Below are 25,184 nucleotides of genomic sequence, written 5' to 3' on the forward strand. Positions count from 1 at the left end.
GTGGTGTAATTTTTTTAGGGTTCCGTACCCAAAGGGTAAAAAACGGGGCCCTATTACTAAGACTTCGCTGTCCGTCCGTCCGTCCATCCGTCCGTCTGTCACCAGGCTGTATCTCATGAACCGCGATAGCTAGATAGTTGAAATTTTCACAAATGATGTATCTCTGTTGCCGCTATAACAACAAATACTAAAAATAAAATAAAATAAATATTTAAGGGGGCTCCCATACAACAAACACGATTTTTTTGCTCTATTTTTTGTTGATGGTGCGGAACCCTCCGTGCGCGAGCCCGACTCGCACTTGGCCGGTTTTTTTTTACATAACTTTATCTGTGGTTATATTGGGTTATTATTTACACACTTATTATATTTATTCATTAATAATACTGAACATATAATTATCCTGTTTCACAAAGCTAACTATATAAGTTATATAACATTAACGTTAGATAGCACATAGTTATATTAATTTAGCAGAAATTTGTATGTTTGTGTTATATTTTATGAATGAAATACAAATTATTTTACTGTGTTTCATCGTTTTATTATCAACTAACGACCCGCCCCGGCTTCGCACGGGTTAACAAATTATACATAAACCTTCCTCTTCAATCACTCTATCTATTAAAAAAACCACATCAAAATCCGTTGCGTAGTCTTAAAGATCTAAGCATACATACAGACAGACAGGGAAGCGACTTCGTTTTATAAGATGTAGTGATGATTAGTTATTTTTTACGTACAGAAAACCCTTTTACTAATAAATATTAATTTAATCACCGAAAAATATTTGGAAATGCTTAATATTTATTAAAGAAATTGGGTTCATTTTTTACAAGCTTATTGAATTAAAAGTTGGAACACACACAACGTTACCATGGAGATCTGTCCACAACGTTACCATGGAGATCCGTCCACAACGTGACACTTTTTCGTGCATGCTACCGGTGTTCATCGATTTATAAGACGTTATCACGTCAAAAATCCTAATTGCCACTGATATATCGTCAGGTGACAAGCAAAAGTGACTAATTACTATAAAATATTTAAACAAAAATCAACCTTCTTTTCGTACTAATATGGTTCACTATGGCTATGAACTTGTGGTGGTACTTAGTGACTTTTGCTTGTCACCTGACGATAATTATGTAATGTGATTGTATAAAAATCGCATCGCAAAAAACAGTTTTTTAGTCCTGCATCTTCATATAAACTTATTTCCATACTTTTAACCTGGGGTACCCCTATAATCTACTCCAGCGGTCGGCAACCTGCGGCCCGTGAACGTGTCACTTGCGGCCCGCGAGCCTCCCTGGCTATTTTGTATGTAAATATTGTCAAACGACAATGTCTGATAAAGTCATAAATATTAATAAAGTACGCCCAGCGTCAACGTCAAGTTAACTACTATGTGGCCCTTGGCTGCTTAAAGCGTGCCGCCGCGACGCGTCGCAGAGTGCTTGACAGTAGCAACAATATCCTGAGTGTGATAGCGGGTAGGCTCGACAGTAGCTATATGCAGCACTGGTCGAACCTGCACCGTTCCTTAGCTCCCTATGAAATGTAGTAGGTAGATAGGTTAATAAGTACTAACATAGTCTAAATTACAAGTTCCTGCATGTACATGTTCGACTAACATATTATGGATTTTTGTGGTCCGAAATAAATGATTTTTATTTTTTATTTTAAAGGTTGCCGACCGCTAATCTACTCTATAACATGTAGCCAAAAAGTAATTATTATTATCAGCTCGTCTCCGGGTCGCGAGAGGACAACTTAAAATATAATTAACAAAAACAATACTTAACCTTTTCCACGCCGTGTCAAACACAAAAGATGTCACTCAGACGCCACATCATTGAAGTGTCAGAACTGAAGTTGAACTTTATGTATATTATGCACGTAGATCGATGTTGCTCTGTGGTCTGTGACCGATTAATCGGTCTTTGGCGTTAAACGTACGGTGCGGATATATCGGTCATTGGCGTCCAAAAGGTTAAGAAATGTGCAGCTCATTATAATTTTAATAGTTTCAGATTCAGATAATGTGAAAACGTTTATAAAATTATATTTCAAGATCTACTAGTAGATAAAAGTCTAAAGTTGAAGTGAAAACAATAACAACGAATTGATACTAAAATAAAAATATTCACTTTGATGTGAAATTTAATAGTCAAATATCAAATTAACCTTTTCGACACCGTGTCAAACACAAAAGCTGTCTCTCAACGCCACGTCACTGTGTCAAACCCGAAATTGAACTTTATGCATATGCACCTAGGTCTATGTTGCTCTGTGGTCGATGACCGATTAATACGTCTTTGGCGTTGGACCTGCGGTGCGTATATATCGGTCATTGTCGTCCAAAAGGTTAAAGGAATTAAACAAATAACTTTCGTATCGTATGAAGATATAGAAAGCACTCACAATCACTGTAAAAGTATTTATATGTTGATTGTATTAAGGTCAAACTTGTTATTAATGATTACAATGCAAAATGCAAAACAGATATTGCAATCTTTGTATAAGTACATTTTAATTGCACATTGGTTTACATCACATGCACTTTAATTGGATATGGGAAGGACATAGATACTATATCATACATAGATATTATATCGTACGATAGGTAGGTACCTACATATTTATTTTAAGTACTTATTAATTTATAATCACTAAATAATATGTAGTAGGTATTTATAAAACAAAGTCGCTTCTCGCTGTCTGTCCCTATGTACCTATGCTTAGATCTTTCAAATTACGCAACGGATTTTGATCCGGTTTTTTTAAATAGAGTGATTCAAGAGGAAGCTGGTTTATTTATAATTTGTTAACCCGTGCGAAGGCGGGGCGGGTCGCTAGTATACAATACAATACAAATCCTCTTTATTGCACAACCTCAGAATAAATGTAGGTACCCAAACATTGTCATTCAATAGAACTTAATTGCTACATAACTTTGTAAACAAACCGCCATACTGAATGTCAATTTACTAGTATAGTTTGTAGCTTTCTAGTAGATTCACGTGCTACTTACCTGCAAAAAAGGGTCTTAATTATTCTATTGGGCACCTGAGTGCGGGCTAGTCCAACGCTCAAAAAACCAGTGTAGGTGCGCTCTCCGATAACGCGCCTTTGTTACGCATCTCGATGACACATTTTAGACTGGTTCTGTAGCGTTCGACTCACCGGCATTCAGTAACCGAAGTACTGACCACACACATCGTAACAAAATATTTATCAATTAGTTCATTTTGAATCTTATTGCAATTTCCATAGGAGTTGTAATTCAATTACCTGGGTAAAGTGAACGAGCGATTTTTTATGCAGGTGGTTGTGGCACGTGGCACGAGCGGTTTTACTTAACAATAGACAATAGGATTGGCCGTCGGGCTCTATTAGAAAGCTACAAACTATAACTTTTGTTTACCTAGTTAGCAAGTTCTATTGAATGACACTTTACATTAATGGGTATGTTTAATTAATAAATGTTTCTAACAATTAATAAGATCCCAGGTACAGACTCACGTGGCAAATTACATATACTACAATGCCGCACACAACCTTTAATAGTACATTACAAGTGCGAAAAGTAGGAACTCGTATCGATTTAAAAAACTCCCAACTGATCGCCACTCGTTGCGAATTACCTTTTCGAACGTGTATTGTACAACGTTTTACAGTAGGTACATATGGACCTTTAAATTTACGACATAGGCACGCATTGTGATAATTACCGCACTAGGGCGGTAAAGTAGCACCATATGTACTGTAAATCGAGTTTTCCTAGCAAAGCTCGGTCTCCCAGATATTATACATACTAGTAGTTCGCCCCGAACTGAGAATTCGCGGTTCGCCAAAAACATCAATTGAATGCAGTCGTCAAAGGATCGAATACCGCGTGCGATTGCAATTCAAGATCTGTGGAGCCCTTCATTGATAAATTTAAGTCACCATAGAAATTAAAATAAACTGTATCTGTGGTAAGCCGTAGGTATATAGAGTTAGACCAAGAAAAGTCTGCTGCGATTTTGATAGCCTCCGCAGTGCAAGTGTTATTTACGGGGTCCCGTTGTTTCCCATAAAGTTTTAAGTCATAATGTATTGTTTGTCATATTATCATTAGTCATAAAACCGAAACCGTTAACATTTCAGGATTTACGTTTGGTTATCCTATAGATAGGTTAGGTTAAGTTAGGTTTGTTTTTTGGCAATCCTGAAAAGTGACGCGTTTCTGAACCAAATGAATTATGACTAACGAAAATTCGGGCAAACAATACATTATGGCTTAAAACTATTTGGGAAACAATAGAGACCCGTTATTTACACGTCATAAATTCATAGAAGTTTGACGTTTAAAATGACACTCGCACTGCGTGGGCTATCAAAATCGCTGCAGACTTTTCTCGGTCTGACTCTAACCTTTCTTGTCAAATGTCAAATACTAATATTATGTTTATTTTATTTCGTTTTTATCTTGCTAATTATTTTAAAATCTTAAATTAAAAAACAATATTATAACTGTGTAAACCGAGCACTTTCATTTGATACCAAACTTTCTTGCAATTAAATTGACGAGAATAGCAAGACCCCTCACAAATAGCTTTTTAGCATTTTAAGCTCTTCTAGCTCAATAACCTCTTGATCGAGCCTGCTCAAAATGTAACGACTAAAATATAATGGCCGCAACTTTACGTTCACCCAATTTCATTTAAATTAGAACAAATTTACTTAAGTTATTGTGTATCAAACTATCCTCTGATAGTTCAGCTTAAAAACATCGAAATGCCGGGACGTGCCCCTAGCCAGCCGTGTGTACCAAGTTGAATGTAAGAACTTCACTTCGCTTCGCTCGCTCGTTCGATTACTTATAACTGTGGTATGTACAGACAGTTGCAGAGAAAAGTGACCCCCCTGCAAGTTTATGTGCAAAGGTGCTAAGGGAGTAGTATTTAGAGATGCCACGAATATTCGGCAACTAATGCGGTATTCGGCCTATTCTGACACTTTGCCGAATATTCGGTATTCGGCCGAATGTTGCCTACTATTCGGCCGATTACCGAATATCTGTTGCCCTTACCTAACAAGAAAAATTACACAAAAAAATACTAATACCTAATTAGGTATATTTCATATTTAAAATGTATTATTGGAAAGTTGTTAAATGGGAAGACCCTTTTTTAAGCATTTGTTGATAATGAAATATTTTATTTTTATCATGGGTCTGATTTGATTGACTCTAATAACTACATTCATTATTAGTTCTGTTTTACAAAAAATATATCTTAGCAAACATTGTGCTTTGTTGGCGAATAGGTTTTCATAATAATTGTGACTCACAATGTTCGCACGTCAAGCCGAATATTCGGTATTCGGCCAAAACCACTATTCGGGGCATCTGTAATAGTATTGCTAACTGTACTTACCGTACCCACTGACTATATTTGGCGGCGAGATGCATGACGTGACGCCACGTTGACGGCCGTTACATAAAGCTGCGCGTGCGCCGACCTTCGGCTATATTCGGCTCTGGGTCGCCCGGATCAATAATTGGTCAACAACTACATAAGTTCCTCTTGAAAGTACTGTCAGCATCAGTATCTGTCACCCTCGAAAAAATTCCTTCCCACCTTCAAATCAAGGGTGAACAGGCACCTTCTGGGCAGGCTCGCTCCACCGTAGGCCACGTCTTCGCCTCGGCTAGTCTGTGGCCATGAGTAAGCCCATTTATAATATAAGTAAAAAAAATATATATAATCATAATCATTTATTTGCACATAAAAAGGGTTTTACATACAGGTGTTATAAAGTTACATTTCCAACCCTTTCAAATACATATACCTACAGGGTGGCCCATTTAGATTGGTCAGTATGAGAAAATCTGAAACTATAAGACAACGTACGAAGCTCTGTTCTTAGGAACCATTGTCATCGATTTTAATAACAAGAAAAACTGCATTAATACATTAAAAAGACCTGTACTGTAAATTGCGGGGATCTTTCTCTTTTACTCCAATGAAGCCGTAATTAGAGTGACAGAGGAAAATGCCCGCAATTTGCGAAATTAGTATTTCGCGGTTATAGTTATAGTGTGTATAAGTTTCTCTATGGTATACCTACTTACGTCGCTAGTGCTGCACTCAGGCGGCAAAACATTGCAGTAATACTCCCTATTGATTTTTGACAGTTATATTTGAAGCTAAGGTTCAGTTAAACATTAGGTCTAATCGTCATAAATTTAAGGGACAATTCATAACTGTCAAAAATCTATTTTTGACACCACCTATTCGGAAAAGAGCTTTTTCTTCCCTGCTAGGAGGGATCAAAGTGGCACTTTTCCTCACTGCTAGGAGGGATCAAAGTAACACTTTTCTGTTCTAGCACACTATTTTGATTTTCTTTTGCACATTATTTTTTTAGCTTAAATAATCTGTCTAAGCATCAGATTATGTCAACACTAAGATTTTTTTATTTTCCTCATAGTTCATGTGAAAAGCAGTATGTGTCACGATACTCACGATATCAAAATTATTTCGTCTTGGGCGTTAACACTTGAATCCCTCATTACGCTCAGGATTCTACTTTAGAATATTGTAGAATCCATCGCTTCATTCAGGATTCAATGTACCTTGACGGAAATATATCATTTTGATCCCTGTAACACAAACTACTATTTACGTAACTCCGGCTATTCTAGTGGATAAGTGTCAACGCACATGTCAACAATTACGTAAGTTCTCGTATGATGCAAAGTTTTGTCGTTTATCGTATTATGTCATGCATAGATTAAATTCTGTTATTCGTAGTCAAAATGCATGAACTCATACCTATTGTGATGTTCATTAAAATACTGCATTCCGTTGATATGATATGTATGGAACCAATCCCTTTGTTGTACTCTCATGGTTTTAAATTAGTTAAATTACATTCGTAACTTGAGCATTTTTTTAGGTACAGGGGCCCGATTCTCAAAAGCTTGTAACTTGTAATACAAGTGGAAGTCTCTAACAGAAGCTGACAAATTCAATGCTGTTAAAGCTGTGTGTATTTTTGACAGCTTTTGTGAGAAAGGGACTTCCACTTGTATTACAAGCTTTTGATAAACAGCGCACAGGTCAAAGAACTTTATTTCCGACCCATTTCGTACAATAGTCACAGTGACATTCAATATGAAAATAGATACCTCATACTGTGATAAGGTACAGAATGGGTAGGAAATTAAATGTTTTGACTTTACCTACTAATAACTAAGCTTTACTTTTCTGCAGGCACGGTAGAGTTCAAAAAAATCTTTACAAGCCTAGGTTCCAAAAATATTTATACGGCGATCATATTGTAGGTAGTATATCTATCTGATCTCATACCTTTAAACGAGCAATTGTTGTATATTTATTTATTTATTTATCTATCTAATCTAAAACCTTTAAACGAGCAATTCTTGTAGGTATATTTATTTATATATTTATGTATGTAGTATATATATTTCGGGGATCTCGGGAACGGCTGTAACGATTTCCATCAAATTTTGCTATATGGGGGTTTTCGGGGGCGAAAAATTGATCTAGCTAGATTTTATCTCTAGGAAAACGCGCATTTTTATATGTTTTCCGAGCAAAGCTAGGTCTCCCAGATATTATCAAATTATATCCAAATATTGTCATATATTGTTGGAACTTTGGCTTGTAATATTTGTGAACTCGCCTGTACCTAATGATAAATTATATGTAGGTACATACTACTATAGGTAGCTACTTTGAATAAAACAATTACACATGATTTGACTCTTTTTATTTTTATAGAAATAGGTGGTCAATATTTACATACCGATTCACGTAAAAAATAACTAAAAAAATTAACATTTTTCTATAGTTACCTGTACAAAAAATATAAATCAATAACTAAATTAATCAGTTCTTTCATTAAAACATACATCCCTAATTATAACAACCCCTCGATAATAAAAATAATTGAAGATTCTAAAATATAAAATCATTCATTTCAATAAATTACTTTCATTTTATTTCACAGTTCCATCATTTTATTTCAATTTCATTTTTCATAATTTCATGCGACCTTTTTTTACATCTCACAAAATCTATAACGCTACAAAAATAACAAAAATGTACAATTAAATATTTTACAATAATCCGATAAACGTTTCAAAACAATAAATAAAAACACACAATGACATTTTTGCACTAACAAAATTGATGTATGTTTGTCGTATTTTTTTGATAATTCGTATTTATAATTAATATAAAAGCTACTTATTCTCACTATTTTGAAGAGAAATATAACATTTAAATAACTATTATATTGGCTATTTGAGTTGAATAATAGTTTAATAAAAAAAAAATTAAGACATAACCGACTTTGAAAAAATAAACAGTTTTGTCAGAGATTATCAAGACCTTAAAGTAGTATTAGGTAAAAACATAACATATCATTTATACAGCCATATCAGGGGGCCGTTTCCCAAAAGCTTGTAACTTGTAATACAAGGTGTCAAAAAGTGACATCCGCTTGTATTGCAAGTTACAAGCTATTGAGAAACGGGCCGCTGTTGCTACTCGAATCAACCCTTTTCCAGGCAAAGTTTTACCAAAAAAATCCAAATATATTCCAATGAATCCAGCTATGATGAATGAATGATTCATTTGAAGACACACATCCCAAAAGTGCTATCTATCTATCTAAGTAGGTATGTATAAAATTTGAACCTATATACGTCCCACTGCTGGGCACAGCGCCTCCTCTCATGCGCGAGAGGGCTTGGGCTATAGTCCCCATGCTAGCCCAATGCGGCCAATCTATATTGAACCTTAAATCGGAATGCTAAAGTTGAAATTCGATAGATCGTACTATGCTTGGAAAAGGGTTAGATACATTCATGATGTAAAACGATTATGTTCGCATATTGGCACTTTAATATTTAACATCTTATATGTATATCTACTTCTAATGCAAGGAACATCAGTAGGTATCTTATAGTCGTTTTATTTATATATTATTGGCAATAAAAAGTATTAAATTGGTCAAACCACTTTAATAGTAAGTATATTAAGGTTTTAAATTAATGAACATAATATTTACTTAGATTCATTAACAATCTGACCGTTATATCTGAATTATTAACAGTAATACTATTTACTTTAAATTCTAACCAACCCTTTGCTATTATTGTAATAGTAATAAACAGGGTGATCGAAAATCAAATTTCATTCAAAATTCTAGGGTGTCCGCGTTTTTACAAAACGCGGGACGAGTCTTTTAAATCGAGACTTGCATGCATTGCATAAATTCATTATTCCTTTCCTACCTACTTACAATTATTCGCGTTCATATGTACTCTGGCATAGCTACTGTGTCAGTAGAAAAATGCGGCAAAAAAAATGTTGATGTCTAATATACATTTTTTTTCGCGCCTTTTTCTACTGACAAGTCGGGTGCATTTGAGTATACAATATTGTATATCTTTGGACCCAATACGAAAATACCTAATCAATCATACTTTCATAAAGGAATGTTTACGTTTCACGAAAAAGCCTACCAATAAAAAATAGCAAAGTCATGAAATGTCAGAGACAATATATATCTCACATATTTTTACTTGTTGATGTCCAAAGAAATACAATTTCGAATTATTCTTAACGATTCAAGATAAGTATTTAGAAACTTGTAAAAAATAAGTCTTTTATAATTATTGTTGGTTTGTTTTCCGGTTTAAAACTTGTCTATTAATAGCATGGAGACGTGTATTTTTAAAAGTGATAACGTGACAGTGAATCACGCATAAGATACAAAACAAATTCGTTTATCAGTTATCGTTATCATTAGTGTCTGTCACCGAATCCAACTTTTATCAAGTCGGAAACGAAGCTATAGCTATTTATAACAAGATACAACGGAAATACTTTGCAACAGCTGTTCAAGGGTAAATTTAATGTTTTTATTGCAAGAACAAGCTGTCCTTTCGAGACAACTTTTTAGTAAAAATTAAAATACAGCGAATGGCAAAATTAATTTTATCTAACTATCCGCAACGGGTCTCAGCCGGAGCTCGATTTTTTTTATTACTCTTTTATTCCTTCAGACTTTAATAAGTAGGTACTACTTAACCTTAAAATTTATATGCTGTTTTTTTAACCACAGCCGAAACTCGATTAATGACGAACACATTTTGACAACTATTCCTCTGATAGAAGACCCCGGACAAAACGAATATTTAAATAAATAAATATTATAGGACAATTTATCTATTTATATCCTTTTCAACGTATCGGAAATTTCCACAGAAATCCAATTATACCCACATGATTAATTAAGCGGGCATATCTCCGTGCTATCTACAGTCAAGTGTCAAAGCGCACTGTCCTCAGCTGTCACGATCGTGAATCATGTCAACTCATACATACCTACGGATCCAGTCTTGGCATTTCAATGGCACTTAGATCACAGTAAAGCCGACAGGCAACTAAATCCACAAGCGAAGCTGATGTCTTTCACCAGTACGGTGTGTTTCCATTCAGGTCTGCCCGGGCACACCAGGAGTTCCCGTATTTTATCCTAGCGCAAGATACGGCCGGCGTTTTCCGGACTGAAGACTTCTCGATGGTGTAGTTCTGGCCTTTGTTGCTGTCCCAATACTCTTTTCCTTGGCAGCGGTAGCCGACGCAGAAATCCAGCCTTCGCGAGTGTATTGGCAACTGTATTCTGAACCCGAACGTATCGTACGCAGAGACTCCCTGCTGATTCAAAGGGCCGGGCTCCACAAAGGCGCAGTACGTGTCTTCGCTTGTCGTCCAGCCATCGGATGACGTTCGCACAAACACTTCTTTGGCGAAATCCAAGTTTTTAACTTTAACGGTCCCGTCAACTGCACATTCGTTCTGTTTGAGAATGACGTTTTCAAGCGTGACGCAATCTTCATTTATTTTTCGTCTGAACTCGAGATAATCTGATGCTGGCTGGACGAATCTGATCTCCCACACGTCTTGCGGCGGCTGAGGCGGTGGTTTTCTCTCTAACGTGGGACTGGCTACGATCTTCAAGGCCCAGTAAGGTGGTACATGAGAGGGCTCGGTCATGAACTTGACTTGTTCTAGAGCGTACCCTCTATCATCGGCGAACACTACCCGCTTCTTCTTGTTCTCCGTGGGCATTCTTAAGCACGATCTCGGGGCTGCCTTCAAAGTGAGTTGTAACGGCTTGAGCGTCTTAGAAGTGGGTAAACATGGCGATGAGAATCCTCTAGTGACGGTGGTGAACTTCGCTATGTTCGGCCGGCGCACTGTATAGTCAGTGAGGAAGCCGGCGGGTGGACTGTGTCCGTAAAACAGCTGTTCTGATGATAGCATGTCTATCGCCGCGCACATCGTAGGTCTGTAACAACGGACACACACGTTACAATCAGACGAACACGTCCGCGAAGATGATAGATGATAAGCGTGAGTGACACGTCCGCACGCTCTGGCGGTTAGCGATGAACTAAACGGAATGCCAGGCGCGTGAGGTTTATATAGCCGCGGGGGCGCCGTCCACGCGAACGATATGAATAAACATCGGGTGACAATGAATCGATCATTCATTGTTAGGACAATTGACAATAATGTACACGTCACGTGGGATGGTACGTGTTTATTGAGCGTTTCAATATTCGTCAGCAAACTTTATTAGGACAATATTAAGGGATTGGTACTGATTGATATTTTCTTCACTTGACAAGACAGAAATTGAGAATTTGAAGACAGCTGTTTTAAAACAAAGTGGAAAAATAAAGGCATGTTAAAAATATCTAAGCAAATAAGTAATAAAAATTAACTTAGTACCTATATTTATTATTGAGGTGCATTCTATTTGAATGTAGTACATAACAATAATTGTTTACAATGGCCATTCAAACTTTCGACATAGGCACCGAAAGTGCTCTTTCCCGCCTTCCCGCACTAATGCGGGAAAAGTAGCACCATATTATGTACTGTAAAATAAATTAAAAAGGATTACTTTGAAAATGAAGTATAAATCAACGTATTTATAGTAATACAGACCCGCATCCCGCCGTATTTAAAATTTATAAACGCTGAATGAGGTCGTGGTCGCTTCAATTACGTTTTATTACATTCGAGTAAGCTCTTCACATGATGGAAGTTGGAACTAATAAAACGTGTTTACGATTTTACGGCGATTTCAATTGGGACACAAATCACGCTAAACAGGTTGTGGTATATTTTTGGAACTGTTTTGCGCTTTGAACTATCTATCTAATACCTTTAAACGAGGAATTCTTGTATATTTATTTATTTATATATTTCGGGGATCCCGGAAACGGCTCTAACGATTTCGATGTAATTTATTATATGGGGGTTTTCGGGGGCGAAAAATCGATCTAGCTAGGTCTTGTCTCTGGGAAAACGCGCATTTTTGAGTTTTTATATGTTTTCCGAGCAAACTGAGTAAAGCTCGGTCTCCCAGATATTACTAACGTATAGAACCGGCACAGTGAACCAGTATTTTGTGCCATAAGTTTGTCGTTTTGATAACAAACCATAGAAAGAAGTGGAGCGTGAATCTCGCGACCTAAACGCGTAAGCGCCATGAATTTAACGCCGCTTACGACGTTTTGTTCGCGTGTTATTACACAAACAATTTAATGAATGCCATTATCTCTAAAACAAGACCGATTTCAGAAACATTTGAATGACATTTTAGTCTCTAAATGCGGTCAAGATTGCACCTTTAAAATCTGTCGGGTTTTATCCTGCCCCGGTGTATAGTTGTGTAATAGTTATTTACGATACAAGTGCGATAGGAAATTCGCAACGAGTGGCGAATTCTACACGAGTTGTATCGTACAATGTTTTACAGCACATATTGCCCTTTAAATTTGCGGCGTAGTTACGTAATGTGCTTATTTTAGTACAGGGTGTCGTAATAAATACTTAAATGTATGAAAATGGTAGAAGGCCATAAATACTAGTAATATCTAAAATGCACAGGCGTTATGAAGTCTGACAATTTCCGTCTGCGATACCATTGTTTACTCTTGATACTCGTACTTATTAATGAAGAATGTAAACCAATTATCCTCTTTATTTCCAAAAGGACGTATCTCCTATTAGTATTAAAGTAAAATAAGCCTATCTTCGTCCAAGGGCGGGACAATTCTGGGTAAGTAATGACTTGATTACAGAGTAGAGATTTAGGGCACTAAATTCGGTTTAAGTATTCATTAGTAAATGTTTGATTTCATTATTATGTCGTAATATTAAAAACGTTGACAGCCAACACTTAAATAAATTGATTATATTATCTAATGTAATAAGCGAAGGGATTTGCAAGCTATTAAGGTGACTTTCTTTTATTTTTTATTTTAATGCTTTAGGCACAGTTCAGTAAAAATGTATATTCATTAATAGAAAAAATCAGTCTATGATTATTTGATCATTCATTTCATAGATTATTTTAGGGTTTCTAATTGTTTGTGTGTGTAAAATAATCATTGAGTCCATTTATCTTCATCACGTTATGAGCGATTCGGACACAGTTTAATGTAAGTAATGGATTTATTATTCATAACATAAGCGACAGTTACTTTATTAGATTGGCGTTATGGTTTTTCGATTTAAAATTTAGTTATATTCTTAAAACTGCCTGAGTTAAATTTTGTATCTTTGTGACGGGAAATAATTAAGAGTTAAGACTGCATTTTTTAGATTACTTTTATACTTGTGTAACCACTTTCATACAGTTTTACTCAGTTTTATAAAACTTGCAGCAGCAGCAAGCTTGTAAGCAGTTCTGCCAAACGTTTTCAATTCGAGACTCGTTCCGAATTTCCCTCGGACCATGGTCACCTTATAAAACACGACATTATTTTTTTCCAGTTATTTTAAATTCCCCACTCGTCTCAATTTTCCCCCGCAGCATGGTCACCGCGCGACTTATTCCGCTCGTTCGAATTCGAGACTCGTCCCAATTGTCCTCGCACCATGGCCGCCGCGCGACTCTTTCCGCCCGTTTCGAATTCAAGACTCGTCCCAATTTCCCCCCTCACCATGGTCACCCCGTAACTTTTCCCGCCCGTTCCGATTCGAGACTCGTCCCAATTTTTTCCGCAGCATAGCCACCGCGCGACTTTTCCCGCCCGTTCCGAATCGTGACTCGTCCCAATTTTTCCCCACACCATGGTCACCGCGCGACCTTTCCCGCCCGTTCCGAATCGAGACTCGTCCCAATTGTCCCCACACCATGGCCACCGCGCGACTTTTCCCGCCCGTTCCGCATCGAGACTCGTCCCAATTCTCCCCGCAGCATGGGCACCGCGTGCGCACGCGGCGCGCACACAGCGCCGATACGCGCCTGCGTGATCGTCTGGCGCGTGGTGTGATAACTCTGTACGATACCTGCTTGACACGGTCATGTATGTACTTGTATGACATGGGGTTACGGCGTGCAAGAGTAAATATACATACTAGTGGCTTTGTCAACTGTAGACCTCGCGAGCATAACTTAAAACAGAATAAATATACTTATGGCTCCGCCATTGTAAAAGATTTCCAAAAACTGAATCGACGAAAAAAAGCATCGAGGCCGCGTAGCCAAACGCTATAGTTCGTTTTTTTTAGCATTAGAAATAAGATAAACCATCTTGACGTGTCTTTTTATTGAAAAACACGTTTTAAAAATAAATAATGGCAAATATGTAACAATTATGAATCTAATACGATAATTTATATTCTTCTGCTTTCATAAGTAATAGATACTGATATTTAAAAAGCGTTTTTCAATTAAAAGACATGGTCAAAGAGGACATACGAATTATGAAAGCATTGCTCAAGCGGAAACTGAGACCTTCGCTTACTCTCGGTCAATTATAGGAAGATTCACCTCTCTTGTACCCGCGTTTGTTGACTCATACTGCCGTATTCGAACTTCAAGATATTCACAAGAGACGACACGTACTAGATCCATTCTAGATACGTTATAGTTTAGATTTCAACTAGTTCTCTTTTGCAGCGCAATTCGGGCAACCAATGTCACTTTTACGTTAGATAGAGTTAGATATCTACGAGTATTAGATGTGAATTGGATCTCCAAGTCATATCTTGTGGAAATCGTTCAAGAGTATCTCCAGAATCGCGCAAATATCACATTTGACTGGTTAGATCTTAAACATATCGTTATCGTATCTTGTCTAAAAGATATCTAAGTAATAGATGTCTATTTCAAACTCCGAATCGGGCCCATAATAGCTTGCGCGAGATTTGTTCTGAACTGCAGTGCTGAGAGCTAATAAGATAAATTAATTCGGATATTTTTTGCGTGTGTATGACCGTGTCATTTACATTATACTATTTTAAGTACCTACAGATAATTGTAAGAATGAGAAATGAATGAATATTACGTAATTAATTACCCCATACAACCGGGCGATATGGCAGTTTGGCACTGACATAAACGCCGTCGAGAACGTAATTTACTTTCTATACATCTCGCTCGTACTCGCATATTAGTGCAAACGAGATGTATAGAAAGTAAATTACGTTCTCGATAGCGTAAATGTCAGTTTTGACATGCACTGTCAGTGACTCATGGTACGGGCTCTTGACCTTTTAGGAACGGGTAGGAGACTGATCAAGACCGGGATACGTGGAAAGGGGTACTTTTTCCCAGCAGTGGGACACGCTAGCACCCGTACAGTCAGCAGCAGAAGTCGCTAAGCGGGCGAGGTGTTCAAAATTACCTTGACGCGCTCTTATTCTCTTAACAATAAAGTCGCGTCAAGATCATTTTGAACACCTCGCCCGCTTAGCAACGTCTGCTGCTGCTGATAGTACCACGAGTCACTGACATATACGCTAACGTCTACGTAACTTACTTTCTATGCATCTCGCTCGACACTGACATATTAGTGGAAAGAGTACAGAATCATATAGATAAATAAATAATTATAGGTAGAGTTGAGACCACACAAAACAAGAGGATATCGTCATGGGTCGTCCCATTCGTTTTGCGTCAAGTTCTTAAATTAGTCCTATTCTGCTTTCGTCACTCATTCTACATTGAAAGCCACTGACGATTGTGACGAATGTAGAATGGGTGACGAAAGCAGAATAGGACTAATTTAAGAACTTGACGAAAAACGAATGGGACGACCCAAGACGATACCAACAAGAGGTCATTAACGGCGGGCTTGAAATTATTTTTATTTTTTCGTACATCTGAAAATATACTTCTGTGTAAAATGTTGCTTTGCAAATATATCTAGTTTTTTTTTCATAGCATTTGCCCTTGATTAAAAACGTGTAAATATTCAATAAAAACTACAATTTTGAGTTATGTCATACATGTTTGCACCACACGTGTATAATTGGGGCATTATCTATGAAAAGGGACCTTATTGTCGATGGCGCTTACGCCGCACGGCGTCGCGTGGCCTCGTATTTATATCGGAGCATCGTTAATTATGGCGTAAGCGCCATCGACAATAAGGTCCCTTTTCATAGATAACGTCACAATTTATCAATACTAGATGAAAGCGATATAAAGTAGGTATTGTAATGATAAAAGTATCAAAAAAACAACACGTATTTTTCAAACGAAATTAGATAATACTGTTGCCAGACAGAATTTTACTGATAATTCATTAACGAAACTGATAAGTCCATGGTTATGATTAGGGGTCACAAAACCGTGCGTATTTTAGAAAACCGGTTTTTCGGTTTTTGTGCAACAGCAAAATCGGGTTTCCGGTTTTTTCGGTGATTTCGATTTTACATATAATTTGTAAAATAAGTAAGTATTTTTTAGGATCAGTGCTTTATTATTTATTATTCAGTCTTCCACGACATTTCTATTTACTCTATCTTTACCAAGACCATCAAATTCCATCAATAAAGTTTTTAACCTCATGGTCAGCAATTCTGAAACGGAATGCCTGAGCAAAATATTACGTGACAACACTGACAACGAGGAAGTTACAAGGGATTTGATTTGGTTGCGGCCAGTACATCAGCTGAGGGTATAAGAAATATGATGTGGAAGTCTATATGGACTGGACAGATAGGAACAACACTTTCTTAGCCATTTCTAACAAAGGCATAACTTATGATCACTTGGTGATATCGTTAGTTTGGTGACATAGTGATAATGTCCTCAGGTGGCGATCACAGAATACAATATTAGGTATATAATATGTTCGTGTGTGTAATATAATATGTGGTGCCGATATTTTTCACAATTAATATTGTATTGATGTTAATAATCTGAAAATAGATGATATTTGACGAGTTATGATTTATAATTAGCAGTCTTTGTATGTACCTACTAGTAAGTAGGTAGTATGTTATAGAGAAATATCGTGACGTCTGAAGCACGCATAATCCTCCTAAGTGGTGAACAATACCAGATAAGATAAGTTAAAAATTCACAAACAATTATAAGCGTGTGTTATATCGTTATAGAAACAAGGTTGTTAACCGCTGTTATCTTATCTTTAAAATTAAAAACCAATGTCAAGGCGAACCCTCGTTTCATCTGTTGACTAGCAAATGAGGTAAATGTGTGCGTGCGTGGGCTGAGTGTGTGTGTGTGTGTGTGTGTGTGTGTGTGTGTGTGTGTGTGTGTGTGTGTGTGTGTGTGTGTGTGTGTGTGTGGCGGTGTGTAGCTCCAAGATTCATTGATTCAACGTATTTTTAAGCCATCTTGTATTCCAAATTTATTTTGATGAAGGTGTCTGCCTGATACTTTATTTATCGCCTACTACTATTTGTCTATTTACCTAATCCTATATTTTATCGCTAGCAATGTGCCAAAGAGAATTTTCAAAAATAGCAAATGTCCCATGAAATGTTCTCGGTATTTTTTTCTGCACGTTTATTGCCAAGCCTTCTTAAGGGGCCCACTGATTACCAGTCCGCCGGACGATATAGGCCTGTCAGTTGTTCGGAACTGTCAACTTTTTGTTCTAACTGACAGGCCGGTATTGTCCGGCGGACTGTTAATCAGTGGGCCCCTTTACAGTTAGTTTCGATTTCTACAACATGTGAAATAGACGCCAATGTGTGTCGTAAATGTTAAATGAAACAGTCGTCAGCAATTAAAAACATTGAATAATAATCCCTAATATGAACGGGAACTTTCTAAATGGAAACTTACATAAGAATCTTCCGAATGTTTCCAGAAATTACGGAAATTTTGAGAAAGTTCCGCAACTTGCACATTGCTACGTGCTGTCTCCGAATAAAAATATTTTCATATCGAAAGCATAAAGTCAGTCAAGTATACAGGGTGGTCCAAACCTTGACGTCCAAAAATTTTTTTAGATTCCTCACGTCGTGGGCTATCAGAATATACCCCATATATATGTTAGCCGATTTTTCGTAGTTTTCGAGTTATGATTTTTTAAACATTTAACATCGCGAAAAAAAAATTTACCCTTCCATAGAAAATGGACCATAAAATGTATGAAAGCCAAATTTTTTTTTTCGCGATTTCGGGGTTGGTCCCATAGTAAAATTTGCTCAGTATAATGCCAAAACCTCCCTGGCAACAGGAATGCAGTTATTTTTTAGCCATCCTGTATGGGAACCCCAGAATTTCATAACAAAAGTTAAAAGTTTAAAAAATCATAACTCGAAAACTACGAAAAATCGGCTAACATACATGGGGTATATTCTGATAGCCCACGACGTGAGGAAGCTAAAAAAAATTTTTGGACGTCAAGGTTTGGACCACCCTGTATATTAATTAATAATTAATGAAGTGAATATAATTAAATTCAATAACGAGAAATAATCATTATTTGCGTATTTCTGCCAGCGATAACCATAGGTTGCAGCGAGACACAGCGATCGAACCTTTCGTTCTTACCTATGGTTGTCGCTGCCGCTGCACCAGTTGCGTAAAGTCGTGGCCGAGCCGTAATGCGGTGCTACGCGACGTAAGCGCCAACCGCCATAAGGCACCTTTACCCGAGGAATGTCACATTAATTATTATATTTTATGAATCCTATGTTATGCTCTCATTATAACGTAAATAAACCAATAGCACGGCAGCATGATTTCTTAATTAGCTAATCGCTTAATTTCCCTTGAATTCCGAATCGGCATACAGGGTGAATCCTGTGAATAGGGTCAAATAATTTAAAAGTCGGTTTTTGCAGATTAGTTTTGTCCTTTTAAAAATTTTGTATAATTCATAAACTTTCTATTATATTTTTTTTGTTTTAAAGAATCTATCGTATCCTAATAGTTTAAGTAAAGAGTGACTCTCATCGATGAAACACGAGGGGTTATATGGAGGCAGTCAGTCTTTCCTATTTACAAGCCTCTGAGAACAGCTATTAGCTATGCAGTCTATTTACTTAAGCAACTCGACAATTAACATAAACCATAAACAATAAAATTTGCGTTTTTTACACTAATTACCGACCCATCCTGTATACATACACCTCACTGCAAAATCAACACTGCCAACACCATTATAAAGCTTAAGTCCTTGTCGATTAGATACACAATCGCTCGTAGATAAATATATAAGTATATAACGTTCGCGTGTCACGTCGTTCGTAATTTGGCGGAATTTATGCTCAATTAACAAATATAATCAAAGTTTGCCGCTCCAGTGGTTAGTTGCAAAACGTATAAAAAGTGGTACGTACCAAACGCAAAATATTACCTAAAAAAGCGGCCAAGTGCGAGTCGGACTCGCCCATGAAGGGTTCCGTATTCAAGGGATTTATGACGTATTAAAAAAAACGACTTACTAGATCTCGTTCAAACCAATTTTCGGTGGAAGTTTGCATGGTAATGTACATCATATATTATTTTTAGTTTTATCATTAATAAATTTTTGGGGTTCCCCATACTTCGAACTGAATCTCAAAAATATTTTTTTCATCAAACCCATACGTGTGGGGTATCTATGGATAGGTCTTCAAAAATGATATTGAGGTTTCTAATATCATTTTTTTCTAAACTGAATAGTTTGCGCGAGAGACACTTCCAAAGTGGTAAAATGTGTGTCCCCCCCCTGTAACTTCTAAAATAAGAGAATGATAAAACTAAAAAAAATATATGATGTACATTACCATGTAAACTTCCACCGAAAATTGGTTTGAACGAGATCTAGTAAGTAGTTTTTTTTTATATGTCATAAATCGCCTAAATACGGAACCCTTCATGGGCGAGTCCGACTCGCACTTGGCCGCTTTTTTTTCTATTTTTGTGTGAAAATCTTAATGCGGTTCACAGAATACATCTACTTACCAAGTTTCAACAGTATAGTTCTTATAGTTTCGGAAAAAAGTAGCTGTGACATACGGACGGACAGACAGACAGACATGACGAATCTATAAGGGTTCCGTTTTTTGCCATTTGGCTACGGAACCCTAAAAACAGCATGAACCGATTCAGATTTCGCCACTTATACCTGGTTTTGATACGACCTTGACGATCGCTCAAGATTCCAATTCTGGGAATCTTTCGCTTACTCGGATATGTATAAATATTAGCACGAGGCGATCGACAACAACTTTGCCCCCTTGTAAAACAAATAACTATTTTAGTCTTTATTATATTTTACCTGTTGTTTTTTTTTTAAGATAAGATAAAAGATAGTTTATTCAAGTAGGCATAATTACAATGCGCTTATGAACGTCAAATAAAGCTAGGTAGACCGGCTCCAACCCTACACCTCTGCCCCGAGAAGATTTAAATCCCCCCTCAATTGGAGGAGGGTATCCCAATATGGGACCGGCAACAAACTCAGCGGGATACATCTTTTCAAAAAAAATTACATCTTATAATTAACATGCATTACGATAAAATAAGGAAAAAGAAATACAATTTAAATTACTATAGAATTCATGCAATTTTACACATAAGGTGTAATAGAAATTAGATTTAAAAATATATACATATGTATATGGAATCATACAAATACGTAGCGTAGAAGTAACGGGGAGATTGTTTCCGATAAGCATTCGTTAGATTAGGATTAGGTTGATTAGATTAGATACATATTTATGAATGAATAACGCCATAAATGGATACACAGACAATGATATTATATAACCATAGATAGTATACGCATACTAGAGGAGCACAAAAAATACTTCCATATTTATTTCTGTGCCTATGAAGAAATCTGTTATTTTTGATTAATTTTCTCATTCCATCCATCTTTGTCACACTTGTTGTTAAACATAAGTTCGTCTCTTTCTCTTTCGATGTGCTTGATGGAGCTCATTAGCACGTGCACATTTCTCGCTGGTCCAGCCGCGACTATTTAAAGGCAACTTGTCCAATTTGTCACAAGGTAAGCGCTTCCATTTTGGAACGCCTATAACCTATCTTGAGTTATAAATCATTGTACACAGATAGATAGTTTATTCGCATGTCATAATACACGTACAGTAGGTATAAGTTACAAATTATACAGGGTGATTCATGAGACGCGTATGCGTAGGCTTAATCCTGCTCACGTCTCCTGAATCACCCTGTATAAGTTATAACAAAAGCTGACAAGATTTACAAAACGTAAACAATAATAAATTCCAAATTCCAAATTCCAAATTCCAAATTATTTATTTGTTAAACATAGGTATGTACAACAGTAGGTCTTACATATAAAATATAGTAACACTATGTTTCGCCACATGGCACACAAATAGCTACAGAGAACATGTAGCATGCAATTATAAACTAAGTCATAAAACATACACAACAAATACAAATTAAAAGGTTATAAAGTTTCCTGAGTCTGACAAATAATCTTGAACAGAATAGTATGCTTTAGTTATTAGGAAATCATACAACATTTTTTTAAATTTATTTAAATCATTAATTTTTAAAATCTGTTTTGGTAGCTTATTATAAATTTTTGGTGCCATTCCAAAAAAGCTTTTTGCTAGTAACGCTGTTTTACATGATCTAGATTGTATTCTATGTTGTTGGCGATAACTATTGAAATAGGAGAATTGGCGAGGGTTATACTTAACATATAATGCGACTTCATATATATAAAGACAGGGAAGCGTGAGAATATTTAGCTTAATAAAGTAGGGTTTACATGATTCTAGGAAATGTAAACCGGATACTGATCGTAAGCACTTTTTTTGAGCTCTGAACACTAATTCTCGATCAGTACAGTTACCCCAGAATATAACCCCGTATCTCAAAGTTGATGTAACGTGAGCGTGATAAGAGATTAAAACAGTCGACTGGTTTACTACTTTTCGTAAATTATGCAAGGCATATGAATATTTGTTTAGTTTTTTACAAACGTTGTCTATGTGATTGTTCCAACTTAATGTTCGATCTAAGCGTAGGTAGCCCCAAAAAAGTTGTTGAATCCGTTTCTTCAATGTCCTGATCTTTGTATGTAATTTTTAAATCGGAAATAAGTTCTTTTCTCTGTTTAAAGGTCATTGTTTTGGTTTTATTTAAGTTGATAAAGAGATTATTTTTATGTAGCCAATCGATTATTAATTCTATTGTTTTATTAATGTGTTGTTCAAATGATGATGGGTCTTCGCTAGTAAAAATCACTGTACTATCATCTGCAAATAAAACAATTTTATCTGTAATTGCTTGTGGCAGATCGTTAATATAGATTAAAAAGAGGAGCGGGCCTAAGACGCTTCCTTGCGGGACGCCATAATTTGTTTGTTTTAAATCTGAATAAAATGTGACCTCGTTTTTAGACTTAACACAAATTCGAGTTATTTGTGTGACTTGCTCTCTATTCGTCAAGTAGGATTGTAGTAAATTGTAGGTATTTCCGCGGATACCATAATTATACAGTTTTGATACTACAATTTTATGATCCACAAAATCGAAAGCTTTTGTTAAATCCATATACAATGCTGTAACGGGTACTTTTTTATCTAACTGTGTCGTAATTGTGTTAAGTAGATCGTAAATGGCCATGTTTATGGATAAATAAAATACAGATTTAAAAAATAGGTACTTTTTTATTGCAAACCCCATGCCCAATCACCCGGTATGACCGTTATCTTTCGAAATAGGTAAGTACCTGTTTGAAAATATTCTTTACAATGGCGTGATAGATGTTTACGTAGAAAGCCAGACTATGCAAATTTGTACATTTTGGACTCGGTTACTAGTCAATAGGCAGAACGCGTCGTGTATTGTATGTATATAATATGTATGTATGTAGGTATTGAGATGGGACACTTGGTGTTTAAAAGTCATTCCGAGTGAAACACAAATAATGTTTTCACCACACCAACGCGAGTCAGGTAATAGCGGTATGCGCAAATCAAATACAAATTAATACTTTTGAATATTTATCTTTCGAAATCATCACTTAAAAAGTCCCTGTTACCACCCAACGTGAGGAATCAAATTAATTCAATTCAATGCAGTTTTGTTTATTTTTAAAAATAAAGGAATGTCTCCATTAAGTAAAATGAGCCAGCTTAAGGATTTAAGGTAGTTTCCCTCCAGGGCCGACTTATCTTTCCACACTGTATATCCCGTATTTTTTTAGCATTAAAAAAATATAACGCGACCTTGAAAAACACGTCTGAGAAATAAGTCCTAGCAAATATGTAACAATTACCTATAAAGTATGTTAAATTATGCCTCACCTGCTAGAATGACTCAGCTCACAAAACAAGCCATTTGTTTCGCCAAACTGTTTTCACAAGGATTTTAACACTTGGCACCTCACGTTGACATTGACTTGACACTTTTATACAACTTTTAATCGACCGTGAAATCTAAAAACAGCATAATGTATGTAGAACAGTTTCACCTTGATTTCGTATGTATACTTTCGACGTACGTTACGTATAGAATGTCATTTGTTTTCGAACTACCCACGTCTTTAGTGGTTATTGCACTTTAGTTTTTTTTTAACGCAAGAATTTGATTTAGTCTTGAAATGAAGATAAAAATAAAGACAAATTATTTTACTTTTACTTTTTCTTCTTAGAGATTTTGGTAAAAAATTGTAACATGCAAAGGTATATTTTTCGCGGTTAGTTACTTTTTAAAATGCAAGTGTAAGTAGTACCAATCCGGTATTATTTTAATCACTGTCACGACACGTTTAAGATAATGGCGTCGTGTGGTTTGCGCAGTTGTTTATATGTAAATTGTCACTTTATTACTGGATGATACAGTCTGGGTACGTGAACAGTCGCCATCAGATACATCGGAGCGGCCAAGGTGTTCACAATATCTGAACAAGCACTCTAACGTCTTGACAATAGAGGCGTGCTCAGATATTTGTGAGCACCTTGGCCGCTCCGATATATCTGATGGCGACTGTACAAACAGCAACACTCTTAACTGACCATCGGTGGACCTTATGCCTTCTGTAATAAGGTTTACGAACAGCCAGTTAACAGTTGGTAAGAAAACTAATGTATTATGGAGTGAGCACTCTAATATGCTTACCAGTGATCGTTAACCTTTTAGACGCCGTGTCAAACATAAAAGCTGTCACTCAGACGCCACGTCATTGAAGTGTCAAAACTGAAGTTGAACTTTATGTCTATGCACGTAGGTCGATGTTACTCTGTGGTCTGTGACCGATTAATCCGTCTTTGGCGTTGGACCTGCGGTGCCAATATAATATATGTCTTTGGCGTGGAAAAGGTTAATTTTCCAGCAATTTTGGTGCAGCATTGTTGGTTAAAAGCATCTGTATGCCCTACTCTAGGTGGAATAGATAATTAGGGTTAATAACAGTAATATTAACCTTAAACAATCCTCTCCCTAGGAAAAAATTGAAGAAAATCCTTTATTTTTACTATGCTGCACCAAAATTGCTGGAAAATTAACGATCACTGATGCTTAACGAATTCGAGCCAATAGTCTAATGAAAATGAAAATGAAAATGAAAATGAAAATGAGAATGAAAATGAAAATGAAATGAGTACCATTTTAAGTGCACGTAAGGCCTGTCCTGAGATACACATGTCAATGCCACAAGGTATGAAGTCCTCGCTTTACCTAATCTCAGTGTTGACATGCATATGTAACATATATACGACATTGCACATAGCTTAATCGATAGCGGAAATAGCAGTAAGTAGTAGTAAAGGTCATTTTAATCTAGTTATCACGACGATTAAACATATATGCACTCTCATTATGTACTACACCATAGAGAAATAGGTACCTAGGTGGTTAGACTACTCTAACGCAAC

At 36.4% G+C, this 25,184-nt stretch overlaps 1 protein-coding gene across 1 annotated transcript; it reads right to left on the reverse strand.

Moving 5' to 3' along the window:
• Nucleotides 1-10,351: 10,351 nt before the first annotated feature.
• On the reverse strand, nucleotides 10,352-23,731 carry LOC134659531 (protein phosphatase 1 regulatory subunit 3C). Its single transcript, XM_063515196.1, has 2 exons — nucleotides 23,616-23,731; nucleotides 10,352-11,382 (listed from the first exon to the last, which is right to left on the reverse strand). Exon 2 carries the CDS (start codon nucleotides 11,373-11,375, stop codon nucleotides 10,503-10,505), a length of 873 nt encoding a protein of 290 aa, XP_063371266.1. The 5' UTR covers nucleotides 11,376-11,382; nucleotides 23,616-23,731; the 3' UTR covers nucleotides 10,352-10,502.
• Between the last annotated feature and the right edge of the window lie 1,453 nt (nucleotides 23,732-25,184).

Source organism: Cydia amplana, chromosome 25, assembly GCF_948474715.1.
Source record: "Cydia amplana chromosome 25, ilCydAmpl1.1, whole genome shotgun sequence".
Classification (NCBI taxonomy): Eukaryota; Metazoa; Arthropoda; class Insecta; order Lepidoptera; family Tortricidae; genus Cydia; species Cydia amplana.